This window comes from Channa argus, chromosome 9, assembly GCF_033026475.1.
Source record: "Channa argus isolate prfri chromosome 9, Channa argus male v1.0, whole genome shotgun sequence".
Taxonomy (NCBI): Eukaryota; Metazoa; Chordata; class Actinopteri; order Anabantiformes; family Channidae; genus Channa; species Channa argus.
Window position 1 is genome coordinate 17,231,549 of NC_090205.1, and position 26,807 is coordinate 17,258,355.

At 39.9% G+C, this 26,807-nt stretch overlaps 1 protein-coding gene across 1 annotated transcript; it reads left to right on the forward strand.

The window, feature by feature from the left end:
• Positions 1-5,971: 5,971 nt before the first annotated feature.
• LOC137133234 (matrix-remodeling-associated protein 5-like) lies at positions 5,972-25,116 on the forward strand. Its single transcript, XM_067516660.1, has 12 exons — positions 5,972-6,380; positions 6,879-7,100; positions 7,338-7,467; positions 8,972-9,213; positions 9,589-9,740; positions 10,655-14,121; positions 15,240-15,381; positions 15,839-15,974; positions 16,363-17,550; positions 17,661-17,868; positions 18,606-18,827; positions 18,939-25,116. The coding sequence occupies exons 2-12, from the start codon at positions 6,913-6,915 to the stop codon at positions 21,135-21,137; spliced, it is 8,274 nt and encodes a 2,757-aa protein (XP_067372761.1). The 5' UTR covers positions 5,972-6,380; positions 6,879-6,912; the 3' UTR covers positions 21,138-25,116.
• Positions 25,117-26,807: the final 1,691 nt, after the last annotated feature.

Consider the following 26,807-nt stretch of genomic DNA (forward strand, 5'->3'; position numbering starts at 1 on the left):
TGCATCTGATATGATGGTTCATATATTTCTTTGTCCTACATTGAGCATGCATAAAAACATAACAATACAGTGTGGAATTAATTTTATTTATTTATTTTTACAATATGGCCTTAAATTGTTCATGGATCCAATTAGGGCAAACTGATACAGTATTTATGTTGTTCGGTTCTGTTTCACATCTTGGAAACAGTTGTGGAGATAAAACAGAGAAGAAACCAAATAGGAAACTTGGAGAAAAAACAAAGCAGGGGGTGAACAAGAGCTGCGATGGTGAAGAGAGAATGAATTTCCCACTAAAGTCTTTGTTATTGACATTTTCTGTGTGCTGCTGCTTCATACTGGTTTAAAGGCGTCTTTATGGGGCGCATATGTAAAGGACCACAGGCCACCAGACGTCATGCCTACAGGATTAAAACACAGAAGCCCCCCACCTCTCTTGACCACACTAAAACCTAAAGACTTAATGACATCCTCAACCCTTGTTGACCCCTACTCACCCCCCTCTGTCTCTGCTCTTCATTAGCACTCACGTTCGCGTTTTACTCTAACTAGGCCTGGACCTGGCAGATTCTGTATCTCTCCTTGTCCCACATTGCCTCCTTGAACTCCAATCTATAATTCTACCAACATCCATGTTCACTCCCTCTAAACTGTTTTTGGTTTCTCATTATCATAATTTGCTCTTTAGCAATGCCCCAACTATTAACAGTGGTCAAAGCCAGTGTAAGGCTAATGAACACAATCACAAAAACGAACAGTCTCAGCATAGGTCAAATTTAGTTTCACGTTTGATGGACGTTCTATGTTTGTAAACAGAACTAAACTGTACTATACTATGATTTTTCTCAGTATCTGAGGTCCCTGGGAAATCAAACTAAACCGTTTTCTTTATAGTCAGTGCTGACTGGTTAGATGTTTTGCTTTGAACTGAACAAATATATCCAAAATGTAAAAGCAATTGGTTGCCAGACTTTTCCTTGGGTTTTCTTTCCAATTTCCAATATTCAGGTTTTAAAATACTTTGTCCTGACACGGCAGTGGTAACAAAACAGCAATTTATTTTGCCTTCTGGTGATAATATAATGGCTACATCTGCAGATAATGGGCCCCCAGCTCACTGATGGACCTGTCTTGACCTTCTCTCCTTCAATTTTTCCTCCTCTGACTCTCTCCCGCTATTGGCCTGAGGGTCAAATGCTTAGGGGCTGTGAGTTATGACCACTTCTCTGCTCTCTCTCTGTAGAATTTACACACACCAGCTCTGTCCATCTTTAAAAGAAAAAAAATGAAATAAAAAATTGACAAAAACACGCTGCTATCACTGCACAACTCATAAGTGAAACCTCCTCTTTAAGTTTTCACACCAGTTAAAGTTCAATAATTTTTAATTAACTATTTTGTACAATAACTACAATACATCATAGTGATAGTTTTTGCCATGAGTCCTGCAGTTAGATACAAATTCCCTGATAAAAGATCCAGAGTCACGCTGGCACGTCTAACTCTAATCCATCTGATGCAACATGTTCTAACAGCTAGGCTGTCCTGCTTGAAGCAGAGGATGGTGTATTAGTCCCTGGGTTATGGGTATTATCATTACACTATTATCATTACAAGCCTTCTTGTGCTAGTGAGCAAATCACATGCTGTTTGAGAATTCCCATTTCACAGTCACCTTCTGCTGCAAGCAACAGTGTTCATCCACAGCCATTTAGTGTAGTGAACATGGGAATCTTCTTTTTCTTTTCTCATCAGTCCACTAGGATCTAAAAAACAGTATGCATTTCAAGCAACTTTCAAATATAGTCTTTTTTGCATAACAATATATTTTTAAAATAAAGGTTTTTACAATTATTTTAAGTAGTTACATCATGTGTCTAGACCTATGTACTGTACAAAACAGGACAGGCAGGATTTTCTATTCCCCTACATGTGTCTCTTTTTTTTTTTCTGGCATTGTGCAATCCAGATTGTCTGACTCACAATATAGTCCACGTTGACCCCGAATGATAAACACAGATCTAACTCTTGTATGACTGCAGTGCTGCAGACGTACTACAGTGCTTGTCTCTGTCCAGAGACAATTCAGTGACCAATCCCTCCAATGAAAGTTGAATTCTGTGTGCCATGAATTCTAATCTACTGCCAGGTTTTCTTTCACAGAGGTATACGGAGTATGGTAGAGGATTTTGAACATGTTTGCTGTAGTGCTTTCTAGTGCTAGAACATATCACATTGAAATCCTCACTTTACATCTTATCATTTTATAATAACAAAATATTAAATAAGAAAGGGTAAAATAGAGGTTTTATTTGCTTAGGTAGCCCCCAGGTAGCCATCTCAAATAACGTAGTTTCCAATAGAGAATAAAGCCAGCATGCTTGTGACCATCCAACCATCAGCCCTGTGGATCCCTGCCAGTGGCCGCCCACTCAGCTGCTAAGCTGTAGGCTTTCACTTGGCCAGACAAACCTTGACCCCATGCAGTGCTGGATCCTTAAATCAATAACAGACCACAAGGTCCAGGCCCAAGGCTCTGAGACAGCATCCTAGTTTCAAACTCAAACTTGAGCATGTTTAGCTCTCATTATGAATCTTAAAATTAATATCATATACTATTTTTTAACACGATTGACCTTAAGGGTAATTATTGCCAATGCAGCATTTTTACAATGCTGTCACAGTGTGTGTAACAGGTTTTTGTCTAAAAGTACTGTAAAATTTCATAACAAAGCTTTCCACAGTTCAGTGGCTCTACCTGGAATCATAAAGATATTACTGCAACATCTGGACAGAAGCTAGAGTCTAAGCCAGTTAGATTTAAAAAAAATAGACACAGAGTAGTTGTTAAAGCAGCTCAATGATAGCTGAGAATGCATGCTACGTGATTAGAACAGCATCTTATCCCACGTGTCAAACAAATAATGAACAACTTTAAATACATTTTGTATATATTTAGCATGTGCAATAGCAGCCAATGGACTATTCACACATGAGTGTCAGTGGAGTGCTTAGTCTGCTCATCAGTGTCTGTGCTGGACAATCTGTTCCTGCTTTTAACCAGCACTTTATGAGACCACAGCCTCAATCTGTTTGGAGCCCTGAGGTCATGAAGAAGTAATTGAAGGTCTTGGTTCTTCTAAGGATAGCTTCTGGCCTCCTGCCCTTTCTGATCCCTCCATTCCTATTTGCACTTTTTGAAATGACCTTGACTGAGTGGGGGCAAGTGTGAGGACATTTCTAGTGATAATTTTTCTTTTCTCTTATTTGGTTTGAAGTATGAGTGATTTGAACCCCGATATACACAAACTAAGTATTGTACTGATGACAAAATTATCATGTTTTTGTGATAGTAATACAGTTAAAGGTACTTAGAGACAATGTAGTGCCTCTGTACAAATACAGTATGTGGGCTACCTTTCCTCTCCCTCCACACTGTTGTGTTTTACTTATACAATGAAAAAGGAAACTGTAATTAAAGAAAAGAACCAAAACATTAAAAAAAAAAACACATTGCTCTCAAGTTCAGTAAAACAAAGACCAGAGCAGGGAGGGGAAGAAATAAGTTAATGAAATTCAGTGATTTTTAGCCAAGACTTTTAAAGACTTTATTAACGGATCAAAGCCAGATCAAAAAGAATGCATAATGCACGATTCAAAATTATTTATCCGCAAGCCGGTCTCATCTCGGCACTGAGTTGTTTACTTCCTGAATTCATGACTCAGCATAGTCATGATGGTTGACCTAGATAGCACCAAACCCCACAGACAAAAAGATAGGGAGCAGCGTTGACCAAGGTAATATTAAAATCTACCTGTTCTATTGAATTACAATCCGAGTGGGTAGGGGCTAAAATGATTTGATATCTTTATACTTGGGACACAATATGATTAAAAAAAATATATACAGCTACATTTGTAACAATACAATACAGTACATTTCAGGGTGAAGTTGATTGGATTTGATTTAGCTGATGTTAATCAAATTCTGTCCAAACTACATTAACACAGTGACGTGATGTAGTTTTAACAGAAAAGCTGCAGACTTGTCACAGTGTAACCTTACCTCAGTTCATGAGCCAATGTCACACAGTTAATACAGCATGATTAACACTAAACAGAAATGTATCGTCACTTAAGATATAAATAACATACAGCAGTGGAATCATCAGCTAAGTCTTTAATCCCCTATCAGCGCGAGAGTCTGGTCTGTGGGGGCCAAACTGGATCTTGGCTTATTGTGGACTGTACAGGTTGTACAGGATGTCTGGTTATTTCATTTATTATACGTGTGTCTGCCCACAACTCCACTGAAAAACATAAATTCCGTACTCCTCACCCTTATTCCTCTCTTTGTTAACTTTTCATTTGTTTATTCAGTCACCTCCCCCGAAAGTGCCATTGATATTACATTATGTCTTTTTACCCAGTCAGACAGTGATTCATTTATTATGGTCCAAAACATTCCAGTACAGTGAAGAATAGTGTAATGAAGTGAGCTGGGGTTGAGCCTAATGATTTTCACAGTTATATCACAGCTTACAGAAAATGTAGTAGCAGGAGAATGGTTAAGTCCTAACAGACCAACATTGCAGTGAAGGCTGGGTCATCACTTGAAACACAGCGGAGACATGTTTGCTGGTGAACACTGAAAATCTTTATGGATGTTGTTATTTGTACAGTCATTCGCTATTAAATTTACAACCTATTCGATAGAATTTTTTTTCTTTTCAGTGGTGACCTTATTCCCACATCTACTGCTGCTCTGTAGAAATGCTGCCCCCCATGGTGAGTGGAAATAAAAGCTGTTTACTGGTGTATGTAGAGACTCAACCTGGGATTTTTACACATATGAAACTTAATGGTAAAAACTTTTGTTGAAAAAAAAAGTATTAAATGAAAGAGCCTATTGATTCACGTACTGGCTTGTTTAACACACACCCACCGACGCACACACACAGACACACACACAAAGGCCTTTTGAAAGGGGTGGGTTGGGGGTTACTTTTACTTACAGAAGACAACAGCTGAAGAGAATCGGTCTATTTTTGTTCTCCCTCCAGTCTCTCAGAAGGAGGTGTGATTGTTATGGGAAGACTGAGAATCTGAGATCACATGAAACAGAAGACAATCCTTAGTTGCCCTAACCTGAGGACTGTCTGAAACTATACTGCAGGAATGTATTGAAACACAAAACCCAAGGGTAGCATTTGTTCAGTCTGGGCTCCTGTGATTCACTGTCACAGGAACTGAATGGGGTCGAATGGGTTTTGGAATAGAAATGGTTGAAACCATCAGTACTAGTGCTTGTGCAATAATACAAACATTTTAGGCCTGAACAATGTGTACAGAAGCAGCAAAGGTTGCTAGTTTTTATCCCAAAAAGAAGTATACTAAAATATACATGATAAGTTTCAAAAACTAAACCTTATTTTTTACACCAAATATTCTCAAAAACATCAGTAAACATAAGTAAAAACAATAAGGATTGGGCTATTTTTTCCATGAGACAAACGTCACAAAGCTTTGAAACAACATTCTCTTGATTAATCCATAGATGAGACACATTTATATATTTCAATAGGATTTGTTTTATGGCTGGATATAAAATTCCCGGAGAGTGGTGAGTTTCTACGATAATTCATGACCTCAGTGCTAAAAAAGATTATTTAGTTTCTTCAACTTCGAGCCAATGTGAAAGAAGGTTTAAAAATTATAGGGAGAAGGTGACAGAAAGTTGATTCACGAGGAGAAAAGTTACAAAAAGATTTGCAAAAGTGAGAAGAAGCCTTACAACGAACTGCCACTCATCAAGAAGATGTCCATCTGGCCCACACGCTGTGTGTAAGGACAGGACAAAAGCAGCCTGAAGCGCAGTAACTTCTTTGCTTCCAGAAAGCCCCTCCTTGGACAGACCCCTCTGCCGGAGCGTCACTCGAAGTTCACTTCAGTCCAGTCCCCTTTCCTAAGTCCAAATACACACTCACACACACACATCCACTGTCATCAACACAAACACACACATGCACTCGCACAGCGCCAGACGCGTTTGCGGAGAATCCTCCTGCGGCTTCCAGAGCTACTTCATGAGACGCACAAGACCTGTTGGGTGTTACTAAATGCTTTTTTGGTTTCAACTTTTGTTGTGCGAAGTAGACAAAAGTGTTGCTACGTTTCACGCCTTTCCTTGCTCTCTTTAGTCCTTCAGCAACACCTGAGGTGACAACTATTTTTTTTAGTTGAGCTGTTTCGGAGCTAATGGGTGAATCTGTTAAATTACATATCACATTCCCGAAGCGTGCGGTTTAAAATCAGCTTTTGATGAGCAAAATGAATAATTCCGTGAAATAACTTACTCCTCTGGACCAAAGGATTTCAAGGTATGCTATTATGAGATATGACTAAATGCATTACATAATCTATTCATCTTAGAAGCATTTTGCCACAGTGCGTAATTTACTGTAATTTCAGCTTGAAGTGCGAATGCGTCTCGCATCTACAGTTGGTTGGATAAATCTGAATGCTTGAAGAGTATTTTATGATCTGTGGGTGGGATGAGGGTCGGTGAGATAGCGAGTTTCTTTATCCGCTTTTTGAGATGCATTTTAATTTATATATTGCATAGTAATTTATGTAATATTCATTTATGCGTGTGCGCATATCCCAAAGGTGTGTTTGTGTTTGACAGGTGCAGTGTTTCAAGACGACTTGAGTCACATTTGCACTTTTGGCTTGCTGAAATATCATAGACTGTGGTCTTCATGTGAGAGTGAAAGGAGGGGGGGGGGGGGGGGTGCACATCTGGTTTTTGGGACATGTCACTCTGGTGTAATTTGCTTTCCCAGGATTATTCATGACTTCCTTTTTTTCCTTTGCAGTGATAACTTCAGTGTTGCTTCTCCTTTAGTGAAGATGTATAGGAGTGTGTGTGTCCTGTCAGCACTGCTGTCTCCCTTGGTTTTCACACTTGTCGTACCCAGCGGCCAGTCTTGTCCCAGGAGTTGTAACTGCTACCAGGCCAGCGAAGTCCACTGTACCTTCCGCTCACTGTTCACTATTCCACCTGGACTACCTGCATACACGCGGCGTATAAACTTAGGGTATGGGAACAAACACACACACCTGATATAGGCTAAAATATGTCAGTGTGCACACTTACATGGACACAAACAAACAAACAAACAAAAAAGAGCTAGTGATTCATTTACAATGCAAACACATGCAAAGTGTTTTGAATCAGGGTGTCAACCTACAGTTAACCAAAAAGCCAGCATGTAAGTATTTTGCTGATCTAATTGTGGTCTAAGGTTGATGATGGTGTTTTTCTGCTTCTGTAGGTTCAACAGCATCAACAGGATTTATAACAATTCCCTGGCTGGGCTAAAAAGGGTGGAGCTTCTGATGCTCCAAAGCAATGACATCCACCATCTTCCAGATGCAGTGTTCAGAGATATGAACTCACTGCAGGTAAACAGGAAAACGTTGTTGTATATTTGGCCATCAATATTTGAGATACAGCATCTAATTGATTAGAAAAAATCTTAATGCAAATCAAAACCAGTGAATGGTTGCTAGCTAGAACAGTTCACAAGATCATGGACAGAGAAACACTTTTTTTTTTATGGATCTAGACATGTATCTTAGACAGCTAACCGCAGACAACAATATTTCTAAACTGTGAAAACAAAAAACTAAAAAAATGCTGGATTATAAATTAGATAGCTGTCAATGGGGAAGATAAACTAGTGTTTCTTTACATACTATTTAACCTTGGACTCTGTTAATCATGGGTTTAAAGCACACAGATGTGAAAGTCAAGCTTGGAGAAAGCTTCACAAAATGTACTTTACGTCCTTTAAAGCCTCAAGCAGGGAGGACTGTACAAGTGCATCTGTACTATTTCAAATGTACTTTGTGCAGACAGCTCTACTCTCAAACACTGCAAATGGGTGTAGTTCTTTTAATATACAGGTTGCACAGTTCCCTAACTTTGAGACAAAAATATTGGGTATATATGCCATTTGGCACAATAATGAGAGGACACTATATTGATAAATTGACTAAATCATTTTCATAATAACAGTTGGATTTAAATGATCAAGTTTACATTTCATCTGTGAAATAATTATGCAGAGTAATATAATGGTCTACTCAATCCTGTTCACATATTTCAGCAAATGTTTTTAATTTCTGTATAACTAATGCATTATTTATGTGCCACCGCTCTTTCACTGCTCAGTAACACACTAGAAATTTTAGCAGCAGCCTAAGGGCAGAGTTAGCAGTCCATGGGGAAGTGATATTACTCAACAAGCAGTTGTTCCCTTCATCTCCTGGGCAGATGCTGATATATTTGCCATTGTGTGATAATAGGATCCATACTGTATATCCATGTGCTGACATCTTCACGTGCTAGATCTGCCAGCAGCTGGAAGTCTTCCAGCTAAGTAGCCTCCCTGGATTTATCTCACAGAAACAAAATTCCACAACCTGGTTTTCATGGTGTGCCCTTTTAAAGTTTTGGTGGGCTCTTCATGGCTTGAAAACTGATACATCCCCTGGAGTCTTCTGCTGAGGATAAAGGGCTAAAATTCGAATTAGAAAAGTTCCAGGCCTCCAGTGCTAGAATATCATTTTAGTTTTCCCTGCTTTGACCCATAAACGCACAGTATGAAAATCTGTCTATATGCTGTGGGCTACTTTCTCAATTTGTACATGTAATAGAGTGAACTGATGTAAATAATTCCACATATTTTCCTCAAATGTGCACAGGGGGCATTCATTAAGTTTGACTAACATGGAGTTTTTCACCAACTTAATCGTCCTAATTCCAATTAAGCCTCCCATTGTAAATTAAATTTAAAAGCATGTGATGTCAAGTGGCAGACCTATGATCATAGTATAGATTTGATGTCTATTGCTTGATCGCTTTTCTAATCTTTGCATTTCATTTCCTCCACCATCCCCACAGATACTAAAGCTGAGCTATAACAAGATGAGAGAAATCTCCTCATCTATGACCTTCTCTGGTCTCACTTCACTTCTACGTCTGTACATGGATCACAACCTCCTCCAATATATTCACCCCCGAGCCCTGCTCCAGCTGCCTAGCCTCAGGCTGCTACGTCTGCAAGGGAACAGACTTCATCAGCTGCACCCTCACACTTTGTGCACACTGTCCCTGCTGAATACATATTACTTCTCTACACTCAGGTGAGCTTTAACACTTAAACCACATAAAATAATCAACCATGTTGAGCAACTTTGTATATGTTTTTTCCCATGTTATAGCAAAATGTAATTAAATTGGTTTTATTCCACCAAATTTTTTTCCCAAATCTAGAATTATGTAATTCTTGGTTAACTCTGTGCAAACAAATAGCTTCACAAACACAGCAACTTGTGTATATAAACATATATTGGGTTTCAACATGGTGATAATGAAAATGATGAAACATTTTCTCACATCAAACCTGCCTCCTATCACTTCCTTCCTTAACTTAACTCCACTCTGGTTTTGATTAAACTTCTGTTCTCTCCCCCTCTTCCCCTCCCATATTTTCTTTGGTGTCTTTCTCCCTTATTTAGACACCTAGACCTGTCCAACAACAGTCTAACAACTCTACCCAAGGACACTTTAGTGAAAGCGCCCCTGCTGGAGACCCTTGTGCTGCACATGAATCCATGGAGCTGTGACTGTAGGATGAATTGGTTTCTCAATTGGAGTCTGGCTCATCCAGGTGATACTCAAGTTCTTTTTGTCCGACATGTAAAGTCATTTCATTGTTCTGCTTTATTTAATCAGAGATTTAATAAAATTGTGTCAGTGACCAAGGGAATGGAAAGAGATAGGACAGACAACACAGGGAACGGATTTAGAAACAGGAGTCATATTTATTGTTTCAGTCTGAAAGAAGATTGATAACATGTTCTAATCCAGCCAGATCATAAAAAAGATGAAATATGTTACTTCATCTGTTTTTTTTTTATCTTGATACTTAATAATAATAATCTGTTAGGGGGTCTGGTGGCTCAGCGGTAGAGCATTGGGTTGGGATGCAGGTGGCTGTGGATTCAAATACCACCCCACCAGGTGTGGCCCCACTCAGCCAGTGCTGGTCCTGAACCTGGATAAGAATGGGAGGGTTGTGCCAGGAAGGGCAACCGGCTTAGAAGCACATGCCAAATCAACGTGCAGAACATGTTCCGCTGCGGTGACAAGCTGAATACTGTTGATCTATATAATTTTCTGTATCTTTTTTAGTCACATTTATTGAGATGTAAAAGAAGCCTGCACCATGAAATGTGCTTCACTGATATGGCAGGCTTAACCTGCCATGACTAATCCACAATGACAGCATTGATGTGTGCAGGCAGCTGAAATATAGGCTAATGATTCCTGTATTATAATGAAGTGATGCATATTTTTTATTTATGAGTAGATAAAGCATCCATACCTAATTAGCAACTGATATAAATGGTAATTAATAGTTTACGAGCTTGCATGACTAATATATGACACCAATAATATGTGCAGAACTGAAATGTGCACTAATATGTTTATGTAGTTGCTCCAGCATTATACCCTATTGATATGCTAGAGATGTAACTCTGCCCTTAATGACACATTTTTTTCTCTCTCTCTGTCAATTAGGCCTAATGAAATGTCCCAGTAGTCCTCAGTGTCCAGTCTGTGCCTCGCCCAATTCTCTTCAAGAGCAAGGCTTGCTTGATCAAGCTGACCTACCATGTGCCTCACCTGTCATCTCATCCCTAGGAAGAGCCACACCTTCGGAGACAGAAATTAGTGAAATCCAGTCAAGTGAAGCCTTCAGGGAACCGCTGGGTACTGCCTTTCTGGGTCTATTAGACCAACAAGGGAACAGTGTTGATTTAAATTGCAACATCAGTCACTCCTCTGAAACTTTTCCAGATCTATCCCTTTCCACTTCTTTTCCTCTCTCCCTTCCTCTGTCTCTCTCCCTGGATTGTCCTGTGGAGAGACAGAGCTATGAGAAAATTTGGAGGATCCTAGCTTACTACAGTGAGACTGCGGTTCGACTCGAGAGGGAGATCATGCTGAGTAAAACACCACTGCTGGCCTACCGCTACAGGCAATCAGCAGAGACGGGGAAATACTATCACACCGGAGTCCAAGCTTCTGTTAAAGCCAGACCACAGTGGCTACTGCAGCCAGCCATTAGTATCCAGCTAAACAGAGCACAGTCTAATGCACACAGAGTTCACCTTATCTACTCAACGAGAGTTTCTGCTCACCCTGGCCCCACTTCTTATCAATCACTGTCTCCCTCTGCTTCTCACCCATGGGTTCTAATTTCAACTAATCATACAACCACTGCAGTGGCAGCAGTTTCAGGCAGTACTGTAGAGCTTTCATGCCCTGTTTTAAGTTCTGGTAATTCCAAAGTACACTGGATTCTCCCAGATGAATCCATGCTCATCGTGCCCTCTAGCAGTCTGGATGGTCGGCTCCGAGTCTCAGCCAATGGTTTATTACTACAAAGAGTGCGGATCTCAGATGCTGGGCTTTACTACTGTGTAGCAAAGACTGGCTACACAGTAGATGTAGATATTCTCCCCATTCGCCTGGCAGTGGAGGAATCTTCTCTTCCATTGTCAGGAGTCCAGGTGGGGCCTCCTGTTTTGGGAATAGATGGGGAGCCTGTCAGTCTGACCTGCAAGGTATCTGGGTCACCAGCACCGCATATAAGTTGGATGTTTCCAGATGGAAATATAATACAACGGGGGTTTGCTGCATCAGGTGGAATCATTATTCAATCAAATGGGAGTCTTTATATGCCTAACCCTTCTCTAAGGGATGTTGGCTATTATCAATGCATTGCAGTCAACCAGTATGGTAGTGAGTCTCTGTCCATGCAGCTGGAATTAAAACCACAACATCACCATCTACTTAGGACTTCATTTCCTAGAGGGCCACAGTCAGCAGCTGGTCGATCAACCAAGATACGAGCCCCTTTACTACGTCAGATAGAAGAAGGATCAGGGGATGAAGAGGAAGAAGAAGAGAGAACAGTTATTGCCAAAATGAAGCATCCAAGACTTTCAGAACCTACCCAAGGCAGACGTTATCCAACTGGAAAACCCAGAAGACGTGGGTCTATGAGAGGACGGCCTTTATCCTCCACTGAGAAAAGAAGAAACCACTTTGATAACAGACATAGAGCTACCTCAAACAAACAAAGGATAGACCCTCAGAAATGGGCAGACCTGTTAGCTAAGATACGTCAAAAGACGTCAAAAGACAGTAATAGCAATAGTCCACCCAGCACAGCAGGAGAGTTCACACCTAAACCAATGGGAAGAAGCAAAGACAGAGACACAACAAGACATGAGGGAGCTGATGATACAGAGACAGGTAGAGCTGAGGAAGCAGGAGTGGAATCAGAAACTGAAGGGTCATCTGTTGATGTCGCTGTTCTACAAGAGGAAGACCTACAGCCCATTCATCATGTTCTAATAGGAACTCAGGCACACACAGAAATAAAAGCAGACACAGAGACAGAGAGCGAGACACAGACAGGCACAGAGACCACAACAAACACACAGAATCCAGGTACACAGACAAACCCATTGACACAAGAGCCAGTCACATCAAAGCCAAAATCTAGAGCTAATGAAATTGTCTCAGAACCACTTGAAGGAGATGAGCGAGAGCAAAGCTTCTTTCCATCTAGAACCAGGCCACAGAAACCCCAGCAGGGACTCTCGCCCAAATTGGTTCCAAGTTCTCGACCTCAAAGCCCTTGGAACTCTCGTAGGAAGATTGGACAGCGAAGACGAATAAACAGGCCTAGGGTGCAACCTTTCACCCCACCCCAATCTCTCCCGGACCCTACAGCCCAGAGGTGTCAAACTGTTACAGCTGACTGTATTACAGATCAAATTAATATGGGGCTGCTGCCATCAACAACCACATCTTCAGCTGTTTTGCAGATGAGTAATGACCATATTAAGATTGCTCCAAATAGTGTAGCACTTGATATTCTGTCTTCTCTTACTTCTTATACTCTTGGTACATCCACTTCAGAATCGGTCTCCACATTATTTGCAACCTCTACATCCTCCGTCACCTCATTATTCCCCTCTTACACAAAGACACACATAGACATCATGACTCACTCTGCTGACATCCCAGACGCTGCACAATCCAATCTTTTTAACACACCACCACCAGTACCCACTCACTCTGATGTTGTGGTCCCACACACATATGTACCTGATGCACACGCCAGGACACTTCCACATGGCATACAGACATACGCACAAACACACAATGCCTTAGGTAAGCATGTTGTTAGACCCCCAGGCAAACATAAAGAGGAGGTGGAGAAGAATTTGCTGGGTGTACTGTATCTGTCTCCCTCAACCACAAACTCTCCTGCTCACTCCTCCATAGTCCCCAGTCCAGCTACAGCTACTACTGCAAAAATTACAAGTCAGCCAACCACTCTCAAGAGTAATTATTTTACTAGTTCTGCTGGAATCACTACAAGTACATCTATGATTACAAGTAGTAAGGGAACACTTCCCACAGAAACTACCATTTCACAAATGACTACAAATCCAATTGTTTCTACAACAAGATTTGTTATTATACCTAGCACTACCAAAAGTACCACAACTACCTCTACTACTTCCACAACTCATATTCCTACATCTACTACTACTACTTCTAATCCTTCTACTACTACTTCCACTACTACTAATACTGCTGCTACTACTATTACTAAAATTACATTGAAACCTATTCCCACATCTTTTAATGCCACTACAACGGCTACTACAACTGCTACTTTTACTAATAGTGTAACAAACTATACCAAAGCTTCTCCGACCACTACAAGGACAACTACTGCTATTTCATCTACTACCACAACCACAACAATGTCACCAACACGTACCATAGCATCATCCAGAGAAAGGTCAGACACTGGCCAAATTAATGCGGGAGGAAAGCTTGCTTCAAGGGCTCCAAACCAGAGTCGACCACCTACTAAATGGAAGAACCCTGGAGCTAATTCTATTCCTGAATCACACAGCAGCAGGCCGCAGTCCCCTTCACTCCCTGCTGTCCCTTGGGTGAGTACAAATTGATTCAGATATCATAATATTAATATTGTTTCGGCAAACTTTAACTCAAAATTGGTTTTAAAGCAATAAAATAAATTACAAGAGTGTGAGCCAAGGTAGGGTCACAAATTGATCCCTATTTGTTAATTTGTTAATGTTAATTTATGCTTTATCCAGTGTTTAACCATTTTTTGTTCATTGGTTAAAGTTCTTCTTTCAATTACTAATTTATTTAAGTACTCATTTAATTTTCTTTTTTGCATTACACATACACAAACCATGCAACAAACTACTCAACGTTATGGGTAAATGTTTAGCAGAAAAACACAACTGATCTGAAAATAGTCTGAACTGTATCCACATACGCTGCTTTTAAACCTGAGGGATTTTTATGACAGTTCTTCAATTTCATGGATTTGCCAGAGTCACTGACAGATCTAAAGAAGAAAAGAAAAACATATGTTCTATAATCAACAGCATTTTCTGTGTTTAGAGTCAAACCTCAAGCGATTTGAAACAATCAATTGTTAATTAATTTCCAGAGCTGTGTTGGCATGGGTCTGCAGATCAAACCATATGGGTTCACTGCCAATGAGTGTTTCTAAATCTAGCATCACCATAATGCTATAATGGATTTGTGCTCCCATTCCACAGTAATGCTTAGAATGTTAATTCGAATTATTTACAAACTTTTACAAAATGTTTTACAGTCATTTTTTAAGTTAGACGAGTTTTTTTTCCAACAAAGTTCTTTCGATTTACACTTTATCCCTACCTAAAAAACTAAGTTTGGATTCATCTACTTGTTGACATTGTTGTGTTATTGTTGTTTATTGAATGTCGTCATACAGACAGGATTTGGAAAAATTATCCAATTATAGTATAATGATTTTGTTGTGATATTTTTGCTTTTTTACATACCAGTTAGGCTGATGTCTGTGTATTTTTGCACGTTGATTAGGTTTAAAAGGCCGGATGCTTTTTCTGCCCCAACCCTCCCATTTAATGTTTGCAAGCTGAAGAGATTTAATAAGTGGATCTATGACCTGAAATATTTTAATCATTACTAAGAAGTTGTTATTTTAATTTTTCATTACTTTTTTTGCTGGTATAATGTCTGTTCATAGGTCCCAGATGTGGGAGCCAGACCAAGGATTGCAGATCCACACATCCGAACAGTATCTTTCCCAGCAGGGAACACTGCCAGGCTGGCTTGTGAAGCTCAAGGACAGCCAAAACCCTCCATCACGTGGACTAAGGTTGCCACAGGTACTGTACACACAGTGAGGATATGCCTCCATTCAAAAAAAACAAAAAAACAAACAAACATTTTATTTTTCAATTTATGTTTGAGGTGGAGGCCAGTAGAATGTCATACATAGACTGGTGCTAAAGCTTTCAGATTGCTCACTAAAGCTGTGTATATATAGGAATTTTTATATATCTGTGAATTATTAATTAATACTATATAAATATAGTATATATATATATATATATATATATATATATATATATATATATATATATATATATATATATATATATATATATATATATATATACACATTCTCCATCAGTGACTTTACACTGTGGCATGTCCCTGTTCCTCTTCTCTGTCTTTTGCTCACTCTATAACTTTCTTTCCCAATTTGTCGCTGTTTTCTCTGTTAACTGCTGCACTCTCTCACTGTCTCTCTGACTGTTTTGCTCTGCTCCGCTCTCTCAGGAGCAGTAATGTCAATCCATTCCAGGGCTCAGCGTTTTGAGGTCTTGCCAAATGGCACCCTTGTTATCCAGAATGTTCAGCTGCAGGACAGGGGCACATATATCTGCATTGCACAGAACTCTCTGGGTCGCGACAGGTGAGGTTAATGACACCAGTTATACATACTGATGCACTATGTTCCATTTATTGAACTTTGTAAACAATATTTTTACTATTACTGGGGAATAAAGGAAAACAACAATTTATTAATATCTGAAGTATTATGTATTTCGTGTTCTTTTACCACTTGTAAGGTACAATTGCAAACCTACTTGATTTAAAATTTTAAAGCAGCCTCAAATATATATGAGGAAATATGTGACCCAATATCTTCTTTCATCCATGTTTTTTTTAGTTTTAGTTTTTAGTTTTAATTAGGTATCCAAACCATGGGTGTTTCCTACATGTATTAGATGACATTTCTGGCTTTTTTACGTGTTTCTACATCATACTGAAAATGTGTGTGATTTGCTCTTCCATGACAGGGTCCTAACGACCCTGGAAGTGCGTACTCGCCCACCTCGGATGCAGCAGGTGAGTTACAGAGAAGCCACAATTCATCAGGGTGGGGAGCTGTTATTGGAGTGCCAGGCCGAGGGTGTTCCTGCTCCTGTGCTATCTTGGACTCTGCCTGATCGTTCTGTCCTGACTTCTGCTGCCCACTCCACTAGTCGCATTTTTATGGACACAAATGGAACCCTCCATATCTCTGCAGCTTTACCTAGTGACAGAGGAATGTATCGCTGTGTGGCTTCAAACTCAGCAGGTGCTGCCAGCACCTCTCTGCGTGTACATGTGTCCTCATTGCCCCCAATGATACAGCAAGCCAAAGAGGAACACCTGCTCTTGTCTCCAGGGAGGTCTGTTTATGCTCACTGTTCTGCTCGTGGTGCCCCACTGCCAACACTGCGCTGGCGAATCCCAGATGGGACTCTAGTTCGTCCATCCCAGTTTCTCCACGGCAACCTTTTTGTATTGCCCAACGGGACTCTGCATATTCGGAGAATTGGGCCAAACTACTCAGGGAGTTATGAGTGCACGGCAAGTAATACTGTTGGAACTGATAAGAGGACAGTGATGGTAGAACTTGAAGGAAGAGCAAAAGAAGGAATAGGAGAGGGGAGTGCAAAACAAGCAGAGTCAAAAACAGTGACTACTGAAAAACCATCTCCTTCCTATTCACTCAATAAAGACAGGGCTTTGTCCATCCCTAGCCACCGATCAAATCCATTCAACTCCCCTAAACTCTCCCTTCCATCGCTATTCGACAGATCATCTCAACTCGCCCTGACCTCCCCTTCCTACCCTCACCAACCCAATTCCTCTTACCCACTTCCTAAAATCAATAAAAAAGTCGGTACCACAGACTTTACTAATATCAACAAAACAGAACCTTCATCTCTCTCTCTATCTTCGATAGTGCACAGTTATAACACCACTGTTTCTCCCAGTATTGTAAATAATGCAAACTCTGACAAAAGTACAGCTTCAGGTGTTTTGCAACCCTTGCCCAACACCCCCTTTACTAAAGCCCGTATTATCTTTTCATCACCCTCCATCACCACTGTTCAATATGGGGGAAATTTGCAGCTCCATTGCTCTGTAATAGGCAACCCATCCCCTATCATCATTTGGAGGACCCCCAGCAGAAAACTAGTGGACATGCACTTCAGGTAGAAGGAATGTGTGAGAAAAAGAGTCATATTGTTGGTTGCATAATTATGTTTTTCAATAATTGTGTTTTTTTGTTTTTTTGTACTTTGTGTCTACATTCGCAACAAAGTTTTGATCAACGTCTAAAGGTGCACCCTAATGGCACCCTGTCAGTTCAGGCAGTAACGGAGAAGGATGCTGGAGACTACCTCTGCATTACACGCAACAAGGTTGCAGATGATTATCGCCTCTTGCATGTATCTGTGGTTACCAAGCCTGCAAAGATCGAGCCAAAACAGCCACTCAATCAGATGGTGTCAGTCGGCAAAGAGCTGAAAGTAAGTTCAATCAAAGAAATAATGTTGTTTAATCTCTGCCTTGCTTCTAATAGTGATGTTTGTTTCAGTTAACAAATACTAGCAACTGTTAGGTGGCTTTGTAATGATAATTATGATTCCTTTGACTCAATTTATTCACAAGAAGTGATTTGATGCAAATGTTTAGCTGTCTAAATAGGAATGGTATTTTTTCTCACTTTTCTGTTATTAAGATTATTTGAATAATTAAAACAATTTGATTAGTTTTACAGACAGTGCCTCTTGGTTGTTTTTGATCAAAAATGCTTCATATTTTTGGAAAAGGAAGACCTGCTAGGTCACGGGTTGTTATGAATCACTGACAGTGGCCTTCAGGGGATGGTGCATCACATATGAATATTTAACAGCTCAATGAAAAACAATGTCTCCCAGGGTGAAATACATAAAAAGGGGACACCGTTTTGTTGTGGGAATTGGTTGCCCTTCATTTTTAATTTCATACAAACATTTATAAGCTGTAAATTGTATTTTTTAATGCTTCAAATATCTGGTTGCTTTTTCATGTTTGATACTGTGAATCACTTTTTGCAAGGGTTTAAAGATAACCAAAAAAATGTATATATAATATAACCAAAATACACAACAGGGTATATTGTGCTCAACTAATAAAATCAGCTTTTCTTTCCCAACACTTCTCTTAATTAAAGAAAAATAACCTTTGAAATAATACCATTATTTGAACATACTGTTCCCTGCAGGTGGACTGCCAGGCAACAGGACTCCCTGACCCAGCTGTTCACTGGAGTCTACCGGATGGAACCATGGTTAACAGTGTGTTTCAGGAGGAGGACAGAGGAGGGCGAGCACGAAGGCTAACTGTGTTTGACAATGGGACATTACTGGTTTCATCGGTGGGAATGGGAGAGGAAGGGGTGTATACATGCTATGCTGAGAATCAAGTGGGTCAAGACATAATGAAGGTAGGTTGACAAGTCTGCTTTTACAAATTATACATTACCCGTTGACTGTATCAGTATAATGTTAAAAATAAAACCATTTTAACGTTTTTCCTGTTTATTTATGTCTTCAAGGTCAAAGTGAAGGTCATGATGACGTCTTCACCAACCTTTACAGATGTCAGAAGGTACCATGTTATCAAAGTACGTCAGGGAGCAACTGCCACAATTCGCTGCCAGGCCACAGGAGATCCTGCCCCAACTGTGACATGGTTTTCCCCAGCCCACCATGTCATCCCAAAAAGTTTAAGCTCTGGTTTTTATTCAGAGCGGGTTGTGGTGGTTTCAGGTGGAACTCTGAGGGTGCATCTGGCCCAAAAGGTTGACACAGGAAACTATACATGTCAAGCAAAAAACTCAGTGGGGGAGACGAGCATGGTAGTGGGCCTGGAGGTGGAGGCTTTCAGTCATGGTATGAGTGGCCAGGTGGGAGGGAGAGCTGGGAGTACTAACAATGGGCAGAGTAACAGTAGATTAGGGAACAGCAACAGTAATAATGCAGGGATAATCCAATATGGATTTACCAGTGAAGCCACAAGTAAGCAGGGTAGCAATAACAATAGTAGGAGTAGCAATAGCGGCAATTATGACAGAACAAGACACACTGTACCAAACACAGGCATTAACGCGAACAACGGTGGTTCTAATCCTGCCCTTAGGAGATATAGTCAAAATGGATTCAACAACCCTGCCAGTGGGATAACAACACAAATTGGTAGCAGTGGGATCAGTGTTGTGATGGGTGGTGTGAAGAATATAGGCAATAAAGCTGATAACAGTGTAATAAATAGAAATGAACCTGGCATTGTGAGTAGTATTAGTAATAGTGTGGCTAACAGCCACAGCAGAGTTAACGGAGAAAATATTGAAGAGAATCCTGGGAATAACAATAATGAAGCTATTGTGGGAAGAACTAATGATAACACTAGTACAGACAATGGCAGAATAAGCGGTGTCTCTAGAAATGTTGGAGCTAGCAGCAGTGTGTCTAATAGTGGAGCTGGTAGTAGTACATTCCTAGGAAATGGTGTCAGTAGTACTAGTGGTAGTAGCAATAAAGCAGTGACCAATGATAGAATCAGGAATAGTGGGATTTTAAGAAGCAATAGTATAGTTGTTACTAATACAGGCACTAAAAACTCTACTAACACTGTGGGTGTGGTGACGACATTTAAGCAACGAACAGTCAAAGGCCAAACAGTTGTTTTGCCATGCCCCTCCCAAGGCTCCCCTCCCCCGCGCCTCTCCTGGCTTCTGCCTGGTAATGGTGTACTGCCAGCTCCTTACTATGGCAGCCGACTTACTGTGCACCGAAATGGGTCTTTGGAGCTTCGAGGTGTGCGGACAAGTGATGGTGGAACATTGGTTTGTGTAGTGAGGGGTGAGAGAGGAGAGACGAGGATTCAAGTGGAGCTGGAGGTTTCTGAGTCACACGAGGATGGCAAATCTCCACACAGAGGAAAATCTGTGGAAAGAACTGGTCCAAAAAGTGTTGTGTTAATTGAGGCACCTCGATCAGCAGCCAGATTGGATTCAGTTCAATCCTTAAAAACGCAGGTTCTGTTGCCTGGGGTGACCTCAGTTACTCAAAAGCCTCTACAGAGGGCCCACAGTTTACCTGCTGCACCTCCGCCCATTGGTCCTCCACCTCGCTCAACTGGACATGTGTCACAGCCAGCAGTGAGCAGCAGAACAGCCTCTTTGGTGAGCATAATTAATGGAGAAACCCTTCGCCTGCCTTGTCCAGCCTTTCCAAACCATGGACACACCCAGGGATCTCTCTTATGGACCATGCCCAGTGGCAAGGTGCTGTCCCGAGGCGAGAATAGTGACATGGGCCGATATCAAGTTCAAGAAGATGGAACACTAACAGTTCAACAGGCCTCTGTGTTTGACCGAGGTACCTACACATGCAGATTCACCAGTTACGACTCATCCTCGGCCTCAGTCATTACAGTTCCTGTCATCATTATCGCCTACCCCCCACGCATCACAAAAGGCCCCTCCCCCGTGACCTACACACGACCCGGGGTCGCTGTGGAGCTACCATGCCTGACCATAGCAACACCCCAAGCGACAGTAACCTGGGAAACACCAGACTTGACACAACTGAAGGTGATGGGTCAGGCTCGTATCTATGGCAACCGCTACCTTAGTCCCCAGGGTTCCTTGGTAATACAGAAGCCGACAAATAGGGATACAGGATTTTACAGATGCAGCGCCAAAAATGTAATAGGAGTGGACACCAAGGTGACCTACCTGCATGTTATATAAAGGGGTGATGCAAACACACACACACACAAACATCCCACGCATGCCCAAACATGCAGCAGAAAAAAAGAGACTCCACCACTCATCTCTACTGGAGAGTGGACTTCTCTGCTGATAATGACATGTGTCCCTCATGCCCAAAGGAACTGCAAGGCTCTGTGCAGGAGATACTGTTAAATCCTAGAAAAGACTCATATTGAATAGGTTTACTATCAGGGGTTGTTAGATTCTCTGCAGATTTAATGTCACACCAGAGTCGGCAAATGTTTATAGAATGATTCTTTTATACAGCTGGGGGTACACACTTAGCCTGTTGTGTTATTCTGGTCTGTTTATGGACCTTGACGTGGTGCTTAAGTTACACAGCCAGGTGCATTTATATAAAATGAATCATATATTGCTACAAAAATGTAGATGTTAGTAGAAAAAACGAACAAAATCCTTTCTTTGCAACAATGACTTTGAATGACTTAGAATTGTGACAAATTGTGGACACATTAACAACTGAACAACCCCAAAACACAATTTTCCTATCAGTTAGTGACCTACTAACACAACTATCATTTTGTACAAAGTCTGCAGCTTTCAAGATTTTAAAGCTTGTGAAAGATTATAATATCAGTAATACAAAAAACAAGGGTGCTTTGCTTGGCTTTATTAGTTCACTTAGCATTTGCACACTAACACTGAACTACAGTCTAATTCAGTATACAATATGTTATGTCACTGGGTCACTTAATAATATGGACAAAACAGCATCACACCAACAACTTTTATAATCAAGCGTGGTCTTGGTTTGTGTAAAACATTTAAAGTTTTGCACATTTGAAACTGGATTCAAAATATCAACTTGTTCACAACATGTTTACAGTAGCGTATAGTGTTAAAATATTGTTAAAATAACTTCAGCATTTTCCTTTATTTATTTAGTTTGTTGTTTGTAATGATTATACGGAAAACAGTAGCTTAAATTGGCAGCCTGTGATTATGTTGGAGCTATGACCCACTTAAACACCACTTTTCTAGCATCTTTGAGCTTTATTTACTCTTTTCAAGACTCATTTGTGGGTTTTCAATCTTGACAGATATTTTTCTACCACCCCAGAATGTAGCTCATTTTGTAAATGAGGCAGAATGAGGTATGGTACAAATGGGTTATGGTAACACAATAGCCGGTTCTTAAAAGAGGGATTTTTGTTATTATTTTGATATAAAGATTATATTAATGTGCCAGTGTGGTAAAAGAGCCTGCCCTAAGGTTGTACACAAAGAAAGGTGCTCGTAGTTTCCTATTTGAGCTTAAATTATTTGTTTTTGTTATCAGTTGTAAGACACCAGTATTTTGAAATGAATGTAAAAATTGTTAAATGTTATGTCTGGGGTTTCAGTAGCCACAATACATTCTTGCAATATTCTTAACAGCTTCATTTTATAAATAAAAAAAAAGAGAACCTAAAGTGTTGACTCTATGTAATGTGAAGCTGAAGAACATTTTTGCTCAGAAGCATGGGACATATAGGATGTGTGCCTGTTACAGAGTGAGAGTGAGAAAATAAAACCTAGTGGGAGTGCAAAAGTGAGAAAGGAAACTTTCCTTGAGTATATTACGAGAACAAAAACTCCTTATCCCCAGCGCAGCTGTCAAACCGGGAAATTAGGTCTTAACATTAGATGAGACACATGTTGATGACATCATATTGCTCTCCCTGGGAAATGTAATAAAACTCACCAGATCCCGCTGAGCAACTGCACACACCACCCTGTGCTCACACCTGTCCAGTGCTGTTTACACTGTGAGTGCACTAAATGACATTACTTTAAATAATACACTATACTGCATATAAGAGCAGTGCACTAACTTAGCTAATAGTCTCTGCTACAGCAAATGATGCAACATGTGTACTGACACACACCAGGCAACAGTGCACATTTGACAGTGCCAAAGCATTTGAAATAGCTTCTTATTGGATATTTTGTGTTGCCTTAGCTGTCAGCAGAGCACATTGCATGTCAACTACAACTCTTACACAGCCTTTACTTTGCCCAAATGTGACCCACTTCTGCATTTGTGTTGTGCACTGTACTGTGCAGTAAGAGTGTCAATCAACACCAGACTCAAATTCAAGAAAATCTTTGTCTGCATGGCACTGGTATATACTTTCAATTGTGTGATGAACGTACATGCTGCTGTACACTCAAACACAGTACAAACATGTATTGTAAGTAGGACACAGCCCAGGACTATGTCCCCAGTCCTTGAGGCTAAGGCCAGTCACTTGGTTAATTTAGCACTCCTCCACAGTCCACCAGTTAGCCCATGGCTATTTTTTATTATCTTATTGTTCATGACACAAAGTTATTAAGCTGTGGTTAGTTCTGGCCTAAAACCATATTCAAGAATTAATGTACAACCTTTAAAAAGCTCCAAATGTTTTTAGCTCTGGACCAAATTCTCTCCCAAGACCATTTAGTGCAAATGAATGCAGTCCTGTTGATGTCATTAGTAAAAACCTTTTAAGAAATGAGAGTCACTGTATTGAAATGTTTTTAAAAAGCAAAGCAAAATAAATAACTAAATAAATAATGAAATAAACAAATATTGCATTAAAACATAATTGTTCACAGATCAAAAGCAGTGCAAACTAAAACCATTCCCATGCATTCCCAGTGATCTCTTAACTTGTTGTGAGAGTTTAGATGGAAATATAGTGCATGGGAGCAACAGTATAACCCTGTTCTTTGTTTGACTTTGGGTGTTTTCTCCTTTATGGTGCTGGAGCATTTCCATTCATTGTGGCACACAAATTTTATGGCTCCATGTTTGTCATCCTTTTCAGGAAATAAATTATTGCTAATGCTTCTTTGTTGTGCTATTGCAAATATACAAGAGTATTACAAACTAACACAGACCATCACATGGGAGCTTTAATTTTTTTCACTTTCACTTTAGAATTTGACATGAACCGTCAGCAAGTTGGGTAAAATGTAGCTATCTCGATCAAACCAGCTGCAAATATAATGTAACATTAGCCTTTATGTCAAACTGACCATTCATCACCTCCCACTAATCACAGCATAAACATCATCAAGATATCCCGTAGCCTCTAGCTACGAGCTTCAAATATATTAATAATTGTAATCATATATAAAACAACTCTGTTCTACCTGGAAATTTAAAATGACCAAAACCACTGCTACATCTGCTCACGTTTATCATATTCACATTAGTGGTGACATAACAGATTAGTCAAGTCAGCTGAACCTGGCATATCTGCAAGACACATGTCACAGTCCACTCAGCTTTCATGTTTGTATCACAGTGAGAAGACAGACAACAGCTAGTCATCTGTTTCTGTGGGCTATGATTTTTCATGTGTGTGTATATGAAAAAGAGGCAGCGTGACTTTTTTGTGTCTTACCTAAAAAAAACTCTGTATCCAAACACAGTTCTGGCCAGTAAATAAACTTGATTTTACTGTGCAGTGAGCCACATGCTCTCAGGTTGAAGATTTATTTCCAAATGTGCTCTGCCACTGATTATCTGCACCAATTGTAATCAGTAATGTAATCGCTGTATTACTCATGTTCATTGATGTAATTTATTGTGAAACTACTCGATCACCTGCTGACGGCTTCATTACTTTAATGTTGCATTAGAACAACAACAGACTTTAGAGTGAAAAAACACATTTTGTCTTAACGCTTCATTAAGTACACCCATTGTGAATGTGTTTTTCTAATGCACTTTCAATTTTGCTGCTCTAAAGGAACTATTTGGGATATGAAAATATGAAAGAGGTCTGACGTTGTTCATTTCAGAGCTATAATGATTATATAACTAGAGATAATTGGGAAATTTCTTTGCATGGAACAGCACGTGGAAACATCACCGGAGTGTATCTGACACCTTCAGCCTATGTTTCCAGAAATATGCAAGGGTTATTTTTTACATTACTGAAATCTAGTGCATTTGCCTTAAATAATAAAAGGGCAGATAATCAGATTTTACTATATGTACGTCTATTGTCTGTTATTTATCTTGTCTAAATCAGTCCCTGTCTAACTATTTTTTCCCTTTCAAACAAAAAAATCACCCTCATATGTTGTGACCCATTTCTTCCTGTATATTTCTCAGATTAATATTATTAATAATAAGCTAATGGAAAAAGAGAAATTTGGCTGACATGTGTGGGAGGAGGTATACTGTAGCAAAAGTCGGGATCTGAACTTGTCTGTAGTAACTGAACTTCACTGAGCAGTTGTCATCTAGATTTCATAAATGTGACTTAATGGGAACACAGATGGCCACTTAAAATATGAGGTTTAAGACAAGATGCAACCTGACCCTGAAACATGAAGCAGATGTGCAACACATATAAAGTAAACTAATAAATATGTGCACTCAAGTCAAGTTATAACAGACAAACACACATCTCTCTATGCTTACAGTAACACACTTTCACTGCCAGTTCAACAGATATTTTTAATTAGAAATAATTATTTCAATACTCTGTTAAATCCCTGCATACACTAAAAATATTTTTATTATGGGCAGTACACATATGTATGTGCATCCAATGTTGCACATATTTCACACAGTGATATTTCCTTTCACAGGAGATTTCACAGGAGGCTAGTGTTTACACTAGCACTCAAACCTATTAGCAGCTTGTGTTAATGTTAAAGCATTAATGCTCATAGATTCATCAAGGATGTTTTTTTTTTTTGAGTCAAAATAAAACCATGAGGAAACACCAGACCAACCCAAAACAGAGCAAAACAATGGGCTGTGTTCATTGCATAGTTGACCTATTTTAACTGTAACTGCATTGGTTTCAGCAATGCACCTACTGACATTATTTATATCACTGTTTCTTAACAGCACTGGTATTTGCTACGATTAAAACATGAAAATGTTGGTGCATGGACATGTTGAGATTTCTGTGGGTCCAGTTCAGTAATAATTCATACTGCCCAGTCTATAAGTGGTCTGCAACAACATCGAAGTGAGTCCACTTATTCTCAGTGTTTCTCAGTTCAAACCCACTTAATCCGAACAAAAGCAAAACAGTGTTTGAATACATTTTAAATACGCACTGAAAAATGGTAAATGTGCATGAACTTGCTTCAGTTTTTCATGTGTGCCTTCTGGATTCAGCTATTATGAAACTGGGACATTGTATCTGTATGAATTCAATGTCCCAGTTTCTTCACTGGTAAAACTTAGGTTTCATATGAGCCGTAAAAAAGACGTCTGTTTTCGTAAATTAGGTCTGGCATTTGTTACTATTTACAAAGATTTTTCCCTTATGTCTCTTGAAATGAAAAAAAAGACATTAATCAAATTCAGTCTTCCAATCATCACATCAGTTAAGTAAAAAGCAGGAGATCACGTCCAGTAAAACCAGAGGTAAGCTCAGTTCAGTTTTGTTCAGTTCAACACGGTTCATGTCAGTACCAATTCAAATTCAGTGTCGGGTGGGTGACCTCAGCACCAAAGTCTTGCACTGGGGAGACAAACAGTTACAGTATCCATCACGAATGACGGCTGTAGCCGGATTGGGTGTGTTACAGCACATGCAGCAGGTCAACTACTTGCGTTTGTGAGTTTATCTACTGTATATGTGATAGTACTTGCATGTGTAACTTATTACAAAACTGTATGAGTGTCCA